The sequence below is a fragment of the Podarcis filfolensis genome (assembly GCF_964270895.1).
Source record: "Podarcis filfolensis genome assembly, chromosome: 12".
Classification (NCBI taxonomy): domain Eukaryota; kingdom Metazoa; phylum Chordata; class Lepidosauria; order Squamata; family Lacertidae; genus Podarcis; species Podarcis filfolensis.
Window position 1 is genome coordinate 11,865,510 of NC_139614.1, and position 14,108 is coordinate 11,879,617.

Below are 14,108 nucleotides of genomic sequence, written 5' to 3' on the forward strand. Positions count from 1 at the left end.
GGAGTGGCGAAGGTTTCCCCTCTGCTTTGGCGGGGCCGGAATCTGGAAAGCGCGCGTTTCCTTCCCTCCTTCCTCCACAGTGGATAGGAACCTGCGCGCGGCTTCCCCGGAGCTGCTCCTGTTTCCTCTGGTTGGAGGGCTTTTCCTGTTTACTCCACGCGCGGCGACCCCGTGGGAACCCCAGAGTCTCGCAAGGTTGGAAGGGACCCCCCACCCCCAGGGTCATCTAGTCCAACCCTCTGCGATGCAGGAATCTCAACCAAAAGCATCCACGAGAGAGCCTGTGTTTAGAAACTTCCTTGCACCACCCTGACCTGACCCCAAACAACACTTGCTGACCCACAGTTTGTCTGCCCCCAAGGTTAGCCCAAGAGGTAATCACCTATGGCAGTAGCAGGGGAGAGAATGAGTAAGTTTTGGTGAGATTTGTGCTAAAACACCCCTTTGTCCTCTATTTATTATTTCAGTATTTTCCACCAAAGTGAATAAAAGCCGGGGAAGCCTGAAGAAACATTTCTGTCAGATTAAAAGCACAAAGAATTGGATCTTGCCATTTTTTGGGGGGATACCCTCTGCACTTAAAGTTATCTTTTATAACCTGAGGAAGAGGAAATGTTTTAAGAACAGGTTTGGGGACCTGTGTTATTGTTGTTTTTCTGTTTTTTCTCATAAAAAATATTAATTACATTTTACATGGGATGTTTTGGATGCCTTAAGTAGCACCATTGGTTGCTGAGTGGAAATCTTGAGCTGACTTGAGCACTTAAAATACCATCGCTTTGGTTTTTCCATCCTGTTTGTTTGTAGGCACAAGTGAATCTTTACAAAATGGACAAATACGATGACCTGGGTCTGGAGGCGAGTAAATTCATAGAAGATCTCAATATGTATGAAGCCTCCAAAGATGGGCTCTTTCGAGTCGACAAAGCGGTTGGGAACAACCCAGAATTTGAAGAAACGAGGAGGGTTTTTGCTACCAAAATGGCCAAAATTCACCTTCAGAAACAGCGAGAACAAGAGGAATTGGTGAACTCAGCCTCGGGGGCTCCAAATGGCGGGGCTGGTTTTAGCCTTCAGCATCTGCTCCCAGGCCATCCTGTGGCTAGAAGCACTGCAGGAACAAATAAACTGCATTCAGGAGAAAATATAGCAAAGCCCCCTCTGGCTACACCGTCAACCGTGTGTGCAGGCCATCAACTTGCCTTCCCAAACCAGCCCCAAGCGCATGCTGATGGAGAGCGAACAAAGTTATACCAGGATGACAAAAGGTCCAGCGATGATTACGGATACAGTGAAAGTCTCCAGGGTTCTGACGTTTCTGGAGGGCATAGTTATCAGAGAGCAGGTCAGCTGAACCCATGTAATCCTAAGACATCTTTTTGCTCTCTTTCTCATGAGGAGCCCAATAACAGTGATAACCGGGCAAGCCTTCAAAGTTGGGGAAGAGATGCTGGCAAGTTTTCTAGCCTGAAATCCAGCATGGGCCCCCATTTATGGTCCAACGTTAATCATGACGAGTCGTTGCCGAGAAGTCCTACGAAACCTCAGGCAGATCTCCATTCATACCAGCAGCCACGAAACTCCTACAGGTCTTCAGAAAGCGGGTATGGAAGTCAGGAAAGCAGTGGCGAAGGCCCGGGGCTTAGCCAAAGCTATGAGCCGAATCCAGGTTGCCCGAGATCATCGTCTTTCTCTAAGGCCTGTACCCCGTTAGCCTCTTCCACTGGGTTTGGTGATGAGTTGTCCGCAGAATATTCGCAGCAGAGGTCTCCGTCATTCTCTGGACGCCCTTCCAATCGGTCTGATGATTTTAACCCAAACTGTGGCATGGAATTGTGGGCTTCTGGTACTCCAAACAAAAGCAATGGCAATATTCAGTCAAGACATAGTGACAGTACTCAGCCTTCAGCTTCCGGCCTCCTTCCTGCTCCCCTACCTCCAAGTGTAGATTATCAGCAAACTAACACTCATCCGAAACCGACAGGTCATTTTGTAGTCCACGGTCAAAATCACAGGCTCAATTGTGCTGGGTCTGGCATGAGTCCCGAGCAGAATTCCATCTGCTCAACATCTCATGGGCCAATGATTTCTGATGTTCCGAAATCTCCTTTTAAAGAGGGCACCGCCACTCTGCGGCATGACTCTGGTCACCAAGAAACCACCGCTTCTGCAAAAATAAAGCTACCCTGCCAGACACTCCTTCCTCAGCAGGAACAGGGGCCATCCACAGCTGAATTAAAATTAGAAGCTCTTACCCAGCGCCTGGAGCAGGAGATGGATGTTTGTCCGAAGGCTGACTACTTTGGTAGGTATATGCATTCTTACACTTAACAGCGCATTGGATTTTTATTTATACATTCATTGATAAATGCTACAGTATTTTGCACCTGCAGGCATATTTCTTGCGTTGTTCTTTTCAGTGTCAGTAATCATGGGGAGCAGCTAATACTTTTCAAATTATGTTTACCAAAAGCTACAATTTTAATATAAAAACTTCAGTAGAAAATGATAAGCTAGAGAAAAAGGGAATGGAAAGCGTATTTTAGAAGCAAGTTGATACACCAATTTTAATGTCTCAGTGGCTGCAGTTAATTTATGCTGTGTGTCGGATTATAGCTATTATTATTTTAATCACTGGCTTTAAAATAATCTGATGGGGAAATTGATTAAATAGTGTTTCATTCTCGCCCCGAAAAGGCTGACTAGGTTTGCCCAAAGCAGTTGCTGGTTTGGGTGACAACCTGGAAAAATGCTGTGTGAAAGAAGCTGGCCAGTTGTAAGTGGCCTTTAGTTCCATGGAAGTGAATTAAGGATCATGGCACCAGTGCCACATAATATTGTATCTTGTATGATACTGTACTGCTTTTAAGCTGTATTCTGTTTAGGCAACCAAGCTCATCACCCAGTGAACCCAAAAGTACTAGGATTTAAGAAGAATTGTTAGGAAATTGTCTCTCGTCGGCAACTAACTTCTGGGTCGCTCTGAATGGTTGATGGGGCGAGGAGTCAAGTCTCATCCCTGCCACTCTGTTACCAAGGAAAGTGGCTACCTCTCATGTGTCCCACTCTCTGGAAGAGGTGGGGTGATATAGAACAATAGAAATGGGTCAGCATGTAAACTGAGAATGCTCCCCAGAGAGGGCGCCCTTTTGAACGAACCCGAGACTTTGTGTATGGGGCAGCCAGCTGGGCCAAAAAGGATTCTGTGGGGCACTTTCACGATGCATGTCCCTTGCCTTGTTCTTCTGCAGCCTCTCACATGCAAGAGGACTTTCTCCCTTGCCAGTAAACCAGCTGAGTGTGCCCAGTTAGATTCAGTGCCCAGGCTGCCACTTGTTGAACCACAGGTTAAAGAAGTAATTGGACCGTTGGCTCACCTTACTTAGTCATCCTTCTTGGTTTTCTTGGTTTTTTACTAGCAGGTGCTCAGCATATTTGGTGTTTTCTCATTAGGGTGCATTCTTGACGAGGCTTTAAATATCTTATCATGGTATGCTCATTATGCAATTCTGACAGTAGTAGCTTATGTGTTTTTCCATTTACTTCTTTGCCAGGTGGGGCACTGACCTTTAGAGAAGCTGAACAGCCGGCCTGTAGCTTAATGAGTAGAGGTTGCCCCTATGATCGCAAATGGTAGATCATCTGCTGGCTTTATTGAAAACGGGAGATAATTTTGCCACTAATTACGCCTGCCTCTTTTACTTTTCCAGTGGTAGATCATAGGGCTAGGTGTCCCAAATGTAACAGCATCAGTACAGTGAATCCATCGCTCTTCTATCCTACTTGATTCTTATATTTAAAACACTTCCAAGAGCGTGCAGATAAGAGAACAACGTCACATTGCTACTTACATTTTTTTCTAGCCTTACGGTTGCTGTCACTTAACAGGGATATGGTAAGCCAGGGCAGTGGCATAGCGAGGGCTGCCAGTACCCGGGGACAGTGCGGAGGGATGGGTGGGAGGGTGCACATTCAACTGTCTAATGGTGTTCGTGTCACCCAGGAGATTGCAGCCGCAGAGGTAAGAAAAGAAGTGTTATTCTATTATCTGCAGAGGTCTCTGACTGCTTTGCATGGAGAAGCCATTTTCAGTGGAGCCCAGCAATGGAAGCGTACAGCTGTGTTGAGGCTGTGTTGAAATTTTGTGCCCCTAACAATTTTTGCACCCTGTGCCCTCCACACTACTGGGCCAGGGTAGCCAACATGTCCTCCAGATGTTGGACTACAGGCCCTATCAAGCCCAGCTACCATGGCCAGTGGTCACAGATGATGGGAGATGTAATCCAACAACTTTGGTTTCTGAAAGCATGTAATTCCTGCCCTATAATTGCCAGGAAGGTTCAACAAATCATTTTCTTGAGCATAAGAATAGCCTTCTTGGGTCGGCCCAAGGTTTGTCATTGTCTCTAGTATTCTGTGGCAAGCTGGATGTCTCTAGCAGTTCATAAGAGGACCATGAGAGTAGAGGTCTTTCCCCGTGGTCTCCAGCTGTAGACCTGTGTTGTTAACGTCACATGATAGATGGAGAGGCCAATCAGTGAGCTTGAGATTTAAATTTAGGATTTCCCTGCTCATAGGTTAATGTTCATAACCACTATGCTACATCAGCTTTCTTTTGGTGATGGACTTAAGAACTATTTTGTCTTAATACTAAAAAAAAATTTTTATCTCAGGAAGATGCTAAATTGTAATTGGGAGGTTTGTGGGGCTGCACAGTTTAGCTCTTGTCTAGGTAAAATTGAAACTAGGGCATACCAGATTAGGCAAGGACTGTGATTTAATATTCTTAGTTATTTCCTAGAACTTTCTGCCTTAACCCGAAAGCCTAAATTCACAGAGGACAGCCACATTAATGGTAGGCTAGGCCCGAATTCACACTGTTGCTTTTGGATTTTACTTTTTCATGCAGTTGCTCATCTGTGCTGAGGTTTGGTTGTTTTTTGGGGGGGCGCAGCAAGCTGAAAAATTGTCCTGAGCACAAGATGCAGTTGTTTCAGACAGTCTTCTTTCTAATCATGGGCATGATGCAATCTGCGCAGAATAAGAATCACCTGGCGTCAAGAAGTGGTCATGTGAGCTGTATTTTGGATTTTGCTTTTCTAAGGAGTGAAGCTACACGTTGTGTGGAAACTAGTCAGGCTGAATGACAGTGTATAAATGTGCTCCAGAGAAATAGACGTGTACCAATATAGCACGTCTAAACTTGGGGAGTGAGTTTTGACTTCTGCCCTTCACTAAATAGCATTGCGAGCGGTATACTTTGATCTCCCTGAAAGCATGTAATGAAACACAATAGTAATTTTGGCAACAGAAGGTCTAGACAGTGGGTGTGTAAGATTATTTTAATTAATGTACTTGTGGGAAAGAGGAAAGCTGAGGCTACTTCAAGTCCCCTTGGAATCCAATAGTAGACCCCCACCACCTCAGGAAAAACCTGAGAAGGATGTAGGGGGCAGCGTCACTGACAAAATATTAGAGAATGTATACAGTTGACTCCAGGCCTCTTCCAACATAAGGCTTTGCTCTATAGGACTATTTTCAGAACGATTCTGCCAAAAGAAAGAGCATGGGAAACATTCTTTTGGAATTGAAATCCTCTTTGTGTTTGTTTTTTTCGGGAGCTGCAAAGAATGCAATATCTTGATCGCACTCTCTCTCTTTTTTTTTTCTTCCCTGGTGCTGGGTGGGGAATCCACATACATTTAATTTCTGGAAGAATATTTTCTGTGGCTAGGTTCCAGACACGAATGGCAGGACTCTTTGCATCCACAGAAGTCTTTTGATCCAGGGAAGGAATGCCAGTGGCGGAGCAGTCAATGTCCACTCATTTTCCCCACCCCTGTGCCCCCTAAAAATGTGCTCCTGAGAGTTGGAGCAGCCTCAAAGGCAGTGCTGGAGGCTGCAGGTGGGAGTGGCAAAAATGGCCTTTCTGCTCTGCCCTTCTCGTGATTTCCTGAGCAGAACTCCACTAAGGGGATGCTACTGCTGGGGGCGGGGTCTGGATCCAACCCAATGTGTACTTTTCTGGTCTAGTGATTCTAAAGGCACACCCATGAAGAAAATGTAACGTAGGAATTGCTTCCTGATGACATATATTTGCATGGAATACACTGGGAAATTCGTCGCTGTAGAATATTGTGTCCCCACCCCTTTAATCTCCTGATATTTAAGTGTAAGTGGTGGAATTGGTTTTGAACACGATAGGAGCATTGAGTTATCCAGAGCTTTGGCGTATGTTGCACATGGGGGAATTTTCAGAGCAAGCCTACTCTACCCATTCTACAAGTGCAAAAGTGTGTTCAGCAGTTGCATCCTAGTTTGTGAAAATCAGGAAATGGAAACATGAGTGGTTTGAAAGTCGTAGCTGAAAGGATTTATTATTATTATTATTAATATTATTATTATTATTACTAATAACAGTAACAATTTATTTACAGTGGCAGAGGAAGGGGGCGCGGGGGTGTGATCCACCCTGGGTGTCAACACTGGGGTGTGTGTGACAAAATGACAAAAATGTGAGTTTAAAAAAATAATTTTAAAAATTGGGATCACGAAACTTTTTAGTTCAATCAACACGCGTAACTAAACGCGGCTGGCACTGGGCGCCACACCGTGGGGGCTGGCACTTACCTCGGGGCCTGCAGCACGCGTCTCTCCTGGGAGTGACATGGTGGCTTGGGCACCTGCAGGCTCCGCGCTGCCTGAAACGGCAGTGTTGGGCTTGCGTCTGCCCACCGCCTCTCCCTCAGCCTCCCTGCATCTGAGGGGGAGGTAGCAGAGAGGCTCCATGGAGCGTGCCCTGCCCCCATGGGCAGCTCGCTCCGCCCCCGGTGGCGGGATGCGAACACTGGAACCGGGCACTTGAGCAGCTAGCTACACTGCTGATTATACCCCGCCCATCTGGCTGGGTCTCCCCGTACGCTTAATTTTGTTGCAGATAAGCTGCATTTGCCAACACAGTTCTAGTGACGTCACTGCATGGCAGGTGGGCTCTATTCCATCATTTGTAGCCCTGGCCTAGCTAGGTATTAGATTTGAAGATGTATGTTGCCATATATATCTTCGCTGACTCCAGATTCCTTTAGGATGCCAAGTAGGTGACTTGTTCCCAGTTTGATTTTCTCCTTAATAGATACCATGACTTAGGGTTGCCATATGTCTGGAATTTGCTGGACGTAGCAGGGATCAGGCCATCGGAAACTGTGTCCGGGCGAAAATAGCTGAAATGTCCGGGAAAATCCAGACATATGGCAATCCATGTCAGTAGTGTAGATTCTGGCGAATTTCCTTAAAACTAGCTCAGAAACTTCATTTGGGCGAAACTTTGAAAAGCTCAACAACTTTTGGATTTCCGCCTTTTGAAATACGGCAGCCCTACCACAACTGCCTTTTTCTTTGTGCTACAGCTGAGCTTTAAGAGCTACTGCACCTATAAACAGCTCCTTGTGGTGTAGAGCAGTGCTTCTTTTATTACTGTGAGATGTGTAACTCTTTGTTTTGGTTGCTTTTCTGACAATATCATGCCAGGCAGGGAAAGCCTTTCAGAACTGATATTATCAAAGCCTTGATGCCTGAAGGGTTCTGCTCTGCTTCGCTGCCCAACCTTTCAATTGAAAGTGCAAAAACACTGTAATAGCAGAAATTGTGTTATGGTCTTGACTAGCAACAACTCATGATTTAACTTGGGAAGGACTATGATGGAAAGTGGAGAGGGTATGATTAGACTTGGGCTTGTCCCATCTAACTCTAGCCCTCCACTAAGCTCTTCTTTTTTCAAAGAGGGCCAAATTTGATGAAGTGAACATGCTTGAGGGCGGACCAAAGTTGCTGAGCTTTTAAAAGGATTTTTACCCCAGGACATATACTGCCACGGGAGCCGAATTAAATCAACCAGCGGGCCGGATTAGGCCCCCCAAACAGACTTTGGACATGCCTGGTTTACACAGAATGGTACAGCATGAGGTTTGTAGAGTATGCTTTTACTTTTGGCTTAAATCTGAGAGCATATAATATGCATTTCTGCATTTTGTGTACATACAATAAAGTAGAAACCAACAATTTGGTTCACTTTAACTTGTTGATGACCTGTGGAACCTCCAGATGTGTTTGGACTCCCAGTCAGCATAATAACCAACGGTCAGGAATGATGCGAGTTGAAGCCCAATAGGGAAAAATCTTACATTAGCAAGAGTTTAATGAGGGAGGCTACCGTGATAGTCAGACACACCCAAGCAGACATTTCAACCTTGTTAGTAACTCAGAATGACTAGAGTTCGCTTAATTTATTATTATTTTTTAAATGATGAGAGACGGTTCTTTTTGCAAGTTTTCTTGAGCGCTTCAGAAAGCCAGGAAGCTGAAATAAAGTTGTTGATTTTGTTAGCGTTGCGGCTGGGACTGTTGGCATTTTGAATCATTTCAGAGGATTGAGTTTCCATTACTGACAGCTCCTAAGCTTCTGACGCGTGGGCCTCATGAGGTGGGGTTTTTCCCCGGTGACAACATTTCTTGTGATTTATGATGAAGAAACCAAGTCTGATAAGAGCCGAGGCATATTTTCACAAGGCATGTTTTCAGTCCTGCTCTGCTCCAAAGATTCCTTGTTCAGAAGCTAAGATGCAAGTCAGGCATTTACTTTCCACATGATGCTCAAGGCGAACAGAGGCATCTTTGTGCGGGGACAAATTGCCCTACAACTAGAAAACCAAAGTGAAAATTATGAGTTGCTTCTGTTTTCCTCTTCAAACATTGTGGCCATTCTACCAGGACATTCAGACTACCAGAGTCTGAATGTATGAACTGCCCTCCATTCAGATGCAGAGGTTGTATTCTGCCATGTAAACAAGTATTGTGGGTTGCACAGAATACTAGTACAGATGTGCATGTCTTGCTTCCAGCTGCTGTTATGATGCATTACAGAGGACTATAAAGCTCGATGCAAGAAGAGACTCATACTGACACACAATATTTTTGCGCACACATGTGAACTGTCAGCTGTAAGTGGAGGACACAAAGATTCCTAGTTTTTAGAAACTGTGTGCATGCACATAACCCTTGCACCAAATCGTTCTCTGCTGGGTTTCCTTGTTTTAAGAAATAGCTTGTTTCCTTTATTCACCTTGACCGTGACACTTATTGTTCATATTACTATTAAAAGTATTTAAGTTATTTAAGAGAAAAACCTCCTCACGACAGCTTCCATTGATCAGCATACAGTATAAATAATGATAATCTTCAAAAAGCGATATGGCCCTATTACTAAAAATTAGTATAAGAACCAGCACTAACACTAAAAGCACATCAAGGCCTGCAAAAACACTAAGAGCTGATCAATAATTGTAGCTACAACCACTTCATAAGTTCAAAATATTTGGAACAGATATGATCTAAGGAGGGAGAGAATTAAATGAAAATTATACAAAACAGGAAAAAGGACCATATGAAATAAAAGTGCAGAAAGGTTTATGTGGTCCTTCCGAGTACATACTAGACTGTAGGTTCTTCAGCAGACTGGAGAACTTCACATGGTTACGCTATGTAATGTACTTCCTTATACAGTGGTACCTTGGGTTAAGAACTTAATTCGTTCTGGAGGTATGTTCTTAACCTGAAACTCTTCTTAACCTGAGTTACCACTTTAGCTAATGGGGCCTTCCGCTGCTGCCATGCCGCCGGAGCACGATTTCTGTTCTCATCCTGAAGCAAAGTTCTTAACCTGAAGCACTATTTCTGGGTTAGCGGAGTCTGTAAGCTGAAGCGTCTGTAACCTGAAGCATCTGTAACCCAAGGTACCACTGTAATAGCATGCAAAATAAGGATGCCCTCTCAAAACGAATGGGCTCAAAAATTAAATGCCCTTGTATTGTTCATACTTCAGTTTGGAAGGAGGGAGAATACACAGTGTGGATGATAGAGGTGAGCAATTGAACACAACTTGTTAGCCGTTGCTGAGCATCAGATACTGCTCTAAGCAAGTCTCAAATTTAAACGTACTCAAGAGCAGGATTTCATTGAACTTGTTTTTATTTTATTTTTTTTTAAATTGCTCCTGCTATTGGCAGCTCAACTGTGGTCAGCACAAACTCTGAGGCCTTGTGTTGCTGTGACCCTCTACTAGTGTTCAGTTTATTTTGGGTGTAGATAGGTTGGGAAGTGTGCATTCCTCATGAGAATGAGGTGTGGTCTGTGGATGATGAGAAATCCATGCAAGGGTTAGTTGAAAGGAGCCCATTGTGAGTTCCTGACCAAAGGCATTAATGAAGAGAAACAGTTGCACTGACGCCCTGAAAAGATGAAGAGGTCTGGTGTTGTATGAAAAAAGTTGTGCTTCGTTGCATTCTGAATTTGTGAGCTCACTGTGTGGCTCATGATGACTGTGCTTTAATCCATTTAGTCGTTTTAGAAATGGTTGCCCTTCAGAAACGAATAGGTTCAGTCTTTAATTATTTTTTAAATCTCTGCTTTACAAAGGATTATTGATTCTCCTGCCTATATATGATGGGGGTTAATTGAAAAGAAAGAAGGCCCACAAACTTAATTTTCATGATGGGATAACGATTTATAAATAGCCAACTTGTATCAAAAGTAATTTTAACCATAATTACAATTAAGCCTATTGTGTTTTGTTCAACAGAACAGGTGTGAAATGAAAAAGGATTGAGGTGAGGCAGGGGTTGCTGTCAGCTATAGGGATGCAGGGACGCGGGTGGTGCTGTGGGTTAAACCACAGAGCCTACGACTTGCCGGTCAGAAGGTCGGCGGTTCGAATCCCCGCGACGGGGTGAGCTCCCGTTGCTCGGTCCCTGCTCCTGCCAACCTAGCAGTTCAAAAGCACGTCAAAGTGCAAGTAGATAAATACCTTCTCCAGCGGGAAGGTAAACGGCGTTTCCGTGCGCTGCTCTGGTTCACCAGAAGCGGCTTAGTCATGCTGGCCACATGACCCGGAAGCTGTACACCGGCTCCCTCGGCCAATAAAATGAGATGAGCGCCACAACCCCAGAGTTGGTCACGACTGGACCTAATGGTCAGGGGTCCCTTTACCTTTACCTATAGACACAGAATAGTTGAAAGCAGGGTGTTTATGCTAGATAACTGCTTTAGAAGCTAGCTTGAAGTCATTATGCAGTCTAATAGAGAATACATCATTGCTACTCATTCTGCTGCTCATGTTTAAATAGCCTCACCTACATTTGGCTTCTGAGGTTTAAATAACTCTGACATAGGAGCAGAGGTTCTGGGTTTTTTTTTGAGTTGTGTGAATGGAAACAGCTTGGTGGTTAAGAAGATTTGCTGCTGAATTAATATACCATGCCAACATTCTTTTGGTGCTCAGTCACTTTTGCAGAGATGCTCTGACTATGTGAGGCAGCGAGGAAGGTATGTTCTCTCTCACATGCTTAATGTATGAGGCAGCATTGCAGTAGTCAAGGCATCATCTGTGCTGAAGATTCCTCTGTTAGGATGGGCCACAGCTGGAGAACTGGCCAGAGAGACAAGACAGCAGACAGTAGATGGGAAGGGGAGAGCATGTCTAATATTGCTGACCACGTTGGAAAAAAATATCTATCTTGTGCAGGAATTTAAATTTGCATGATGTTATTGGCTACGGTTAAAGGCATTTGTGTTATCACTTAAGACAAGTAGAGTAAGGGCCAAGATGCAGCTGGTGGACATGCCAACCAATACCTGCCCTGGCTCCCACATGTGAATACAGGCTATTCAACCTCCCAGCTCAGGTATTCCCAGTGACTTTCATCACTACACAGTTTAAGGATAGATCAGGTTGCAGATTACATGCTTTGGGAGTTCAAAGCAGAGTTCTAAGGTTAGGCAGCAGTCACAAAATTAAAAGACGCCTGCTTCTTGGGAGAAAAGCAATGACAAACCTAGACAGCATCTTCAAAAGCAGAGACATTACCTTGCCAACAAAGGTCCGTATAGTTAAAGCTATGGTTTTCCCAGTAGTGATGTATGGAAGTGAGAGCTGGACCATAAAGAAGGCTGATCGCCAAAGAATTGATGCTTTTGAATTGTGGTGCTGGAGGAGACTCTTGAGAGTCCCATGGACTGCAAGAAGATCAAACCTGTCCATTCTTAAGGAAATCAGCCCTGAGTGCTCACTGGAAGGACAGATCGTGAAGCTGAGGCTCCAATACTTTGGCCACCTCATGAGATGAGAAGACTCCCTGGAAAAGACCCTGATGCTGGGAAAGATGGAGGGCACAAGGCGAAGGGGACGACAGAGGACCAGATGGTTGGACAGTGTTCTTGAAGCTACCAGCATGAGTTTGACCAAACTGTGGGAGGCAGTGGAAGACAGGAGTGCCTGGCGTGCTCTGGTCCATGGGGTCACGAAGAGTCGGACACAACTAAACGACTAAACAACAACAAAGGTTAGGCACAAGCCCAAGACATTGTCTCAAAACCTGACATGCCCCCTTTTGCTGTCCTTTTGAAGAGCAGGGTGGGCACAGCCATTTGCTTGTTTGGCTTCCTGGATGATGGGGCTGAAAAAGCCAAGGGTTGTTAGGAGCCCCATATTCCCCTTCACAGGGCCACAATTTCCAGAGGGGAAGTAGCTCTGTGAGGGAAATGGGGATATCTCAGCATCCTTAAACAAAATATACTTCCCAGCAAGCTTTGAGGGAAAGCTGTGGCAGTTTAAAACGGTGTGATACTGCTTTAAATCATGGAATCAGTTATATAGAATTGTAGAGTTGGATAGGGACCCTGAGGGTCATCTAGTCTAGGCCCCTACAAGGCAGGAATATGCCTGCAACCATGGCGTCATCTGCATCATACTCTAACCAACTGAGCCGTCCAGTAAATAGTGCAGGTGGGGGTTTTCAGTCTCAGGTATTTTCTCTGGAGAATGGTGTGGGTTTTGTTGTTGAAGTTGACGGTATCCTCCGAGCCTTCTGAAGCCATCAGCACTACTTCTGCATTTAAGAAAAATCACTGTAACCTTTTTGGGTAAAATTCCCTGTTTGGTGGTTGACTTCATAATCTTGCAACACTAGTCTTAATTGACTCCATTATATTGCATTGTTTTGATAAAAGTAGCAGACAGTTCCACATCCCCCCACTGGTAAAAGGTAAAGGTAAAGGACCCCTGGCAGTTAAGTCCAGTTGCAGACGACTCTGGGATTGCGGTGTTCATCTCGCTTTACAGGCCGGGGGAGACGGCGTTTGTCCGCAGACAGTTTTTCCGGGTCATGTGGCCAGCATGACTAAGCCGCTTCTGGCGAAACCAGAGCAGCGCACGGAAACACTGTTTACCTTCCCACCGGAGTGGTACCTATTTATCTACTTGCACTTTGATGTGCTTTTGAACTGCTACGTTGGCAGGAGCTGGGACCGAGCAACGGGAGCTCACCCCATCGTGGGGATTCAAACCACCAACCTTCTGATTGGCAAGCCCAAGAGGCTCAGTGGTTTAGACCACAGCACCACCTGCATCGCTCCCCCACTGGTAGTGCTATTCAAAACCCTAGCGAGTCTTATTTCTGTTACCAGTATAAATTTATTTTCAGATAAAACGGGCACACGGTGTTTGGACAAAGCTGTATGCATCTAATGGAGTTGCAAAATACGGCATATACTTTCACTTAGTCGCTGTGGTGGGACAAAACTAGAGATGGATAGATCAGCTTATTTCCGGTCCATGACAGTTTTGCATATATTAATTTTATTTCCACATTTACCAGTATCTGCATTTTAAAAAAGGCCTTCACAGAAATTTGTACTTAAAGATGTATTTTTGTCCTGAAATGCACATTTTAAAATGCATTTTGGTACTCACTGAGAACTGTATCACAAATTTCTGATGCATACAAAATCTGAAGAATAATTACATTCCAATCTGCATATTAGTCTGGGAGTTGTGGATCAGGCCACCTCTTCAAAATACACATAAATTAAATTCCTCAAGCATCTTTACTCAGAAGCTGGTGTTCATGTTGTTTTATGAAGTGCCTAATCATACTTGATGCTGTAAGCATCTAAAAATAAATAGTCCTGCCTGTAGGCTTACAGTCTAATCAAGGACAAGGCACGTTGAGAAGTAAAGGAAAGAGAAGGTGGAAGAAGAGTCAAATTTGAAGAAAAGT

At 44.6% G+C, this 14,108-nt stretch overlaps 1 protein-coding gene across 2 annotated transcripts in view; it reads left to right on the forward strand.

Annotated features, from left to right (window-relative positions):
* The window catches only part of LIMD1 (LIM domain containing 1), a 41,013-nt gene that overhangs the window by 543 nt on the left and 26,362 nt on the right, over positions 1 to 14,108 (forward strand). Inside the window, exon 2 of one of the 2 annotated variants that reach the window (XM_083577997.1) lies at positions 468 to 2,305. In XM_083577997.1, coding sequence (XP_083434123.1) covers positions 829 to 2,305 — 1,477 coding nt within the window. In that variant the 5' untranslated portion in view covers positions 468 to 828. The remainder of the gene's footprint in view (positions 1 to 467; positions 2,306 to 14,108) is intronic. The other variant, XM_083577998.1, reaches the window with a different exon arrangement.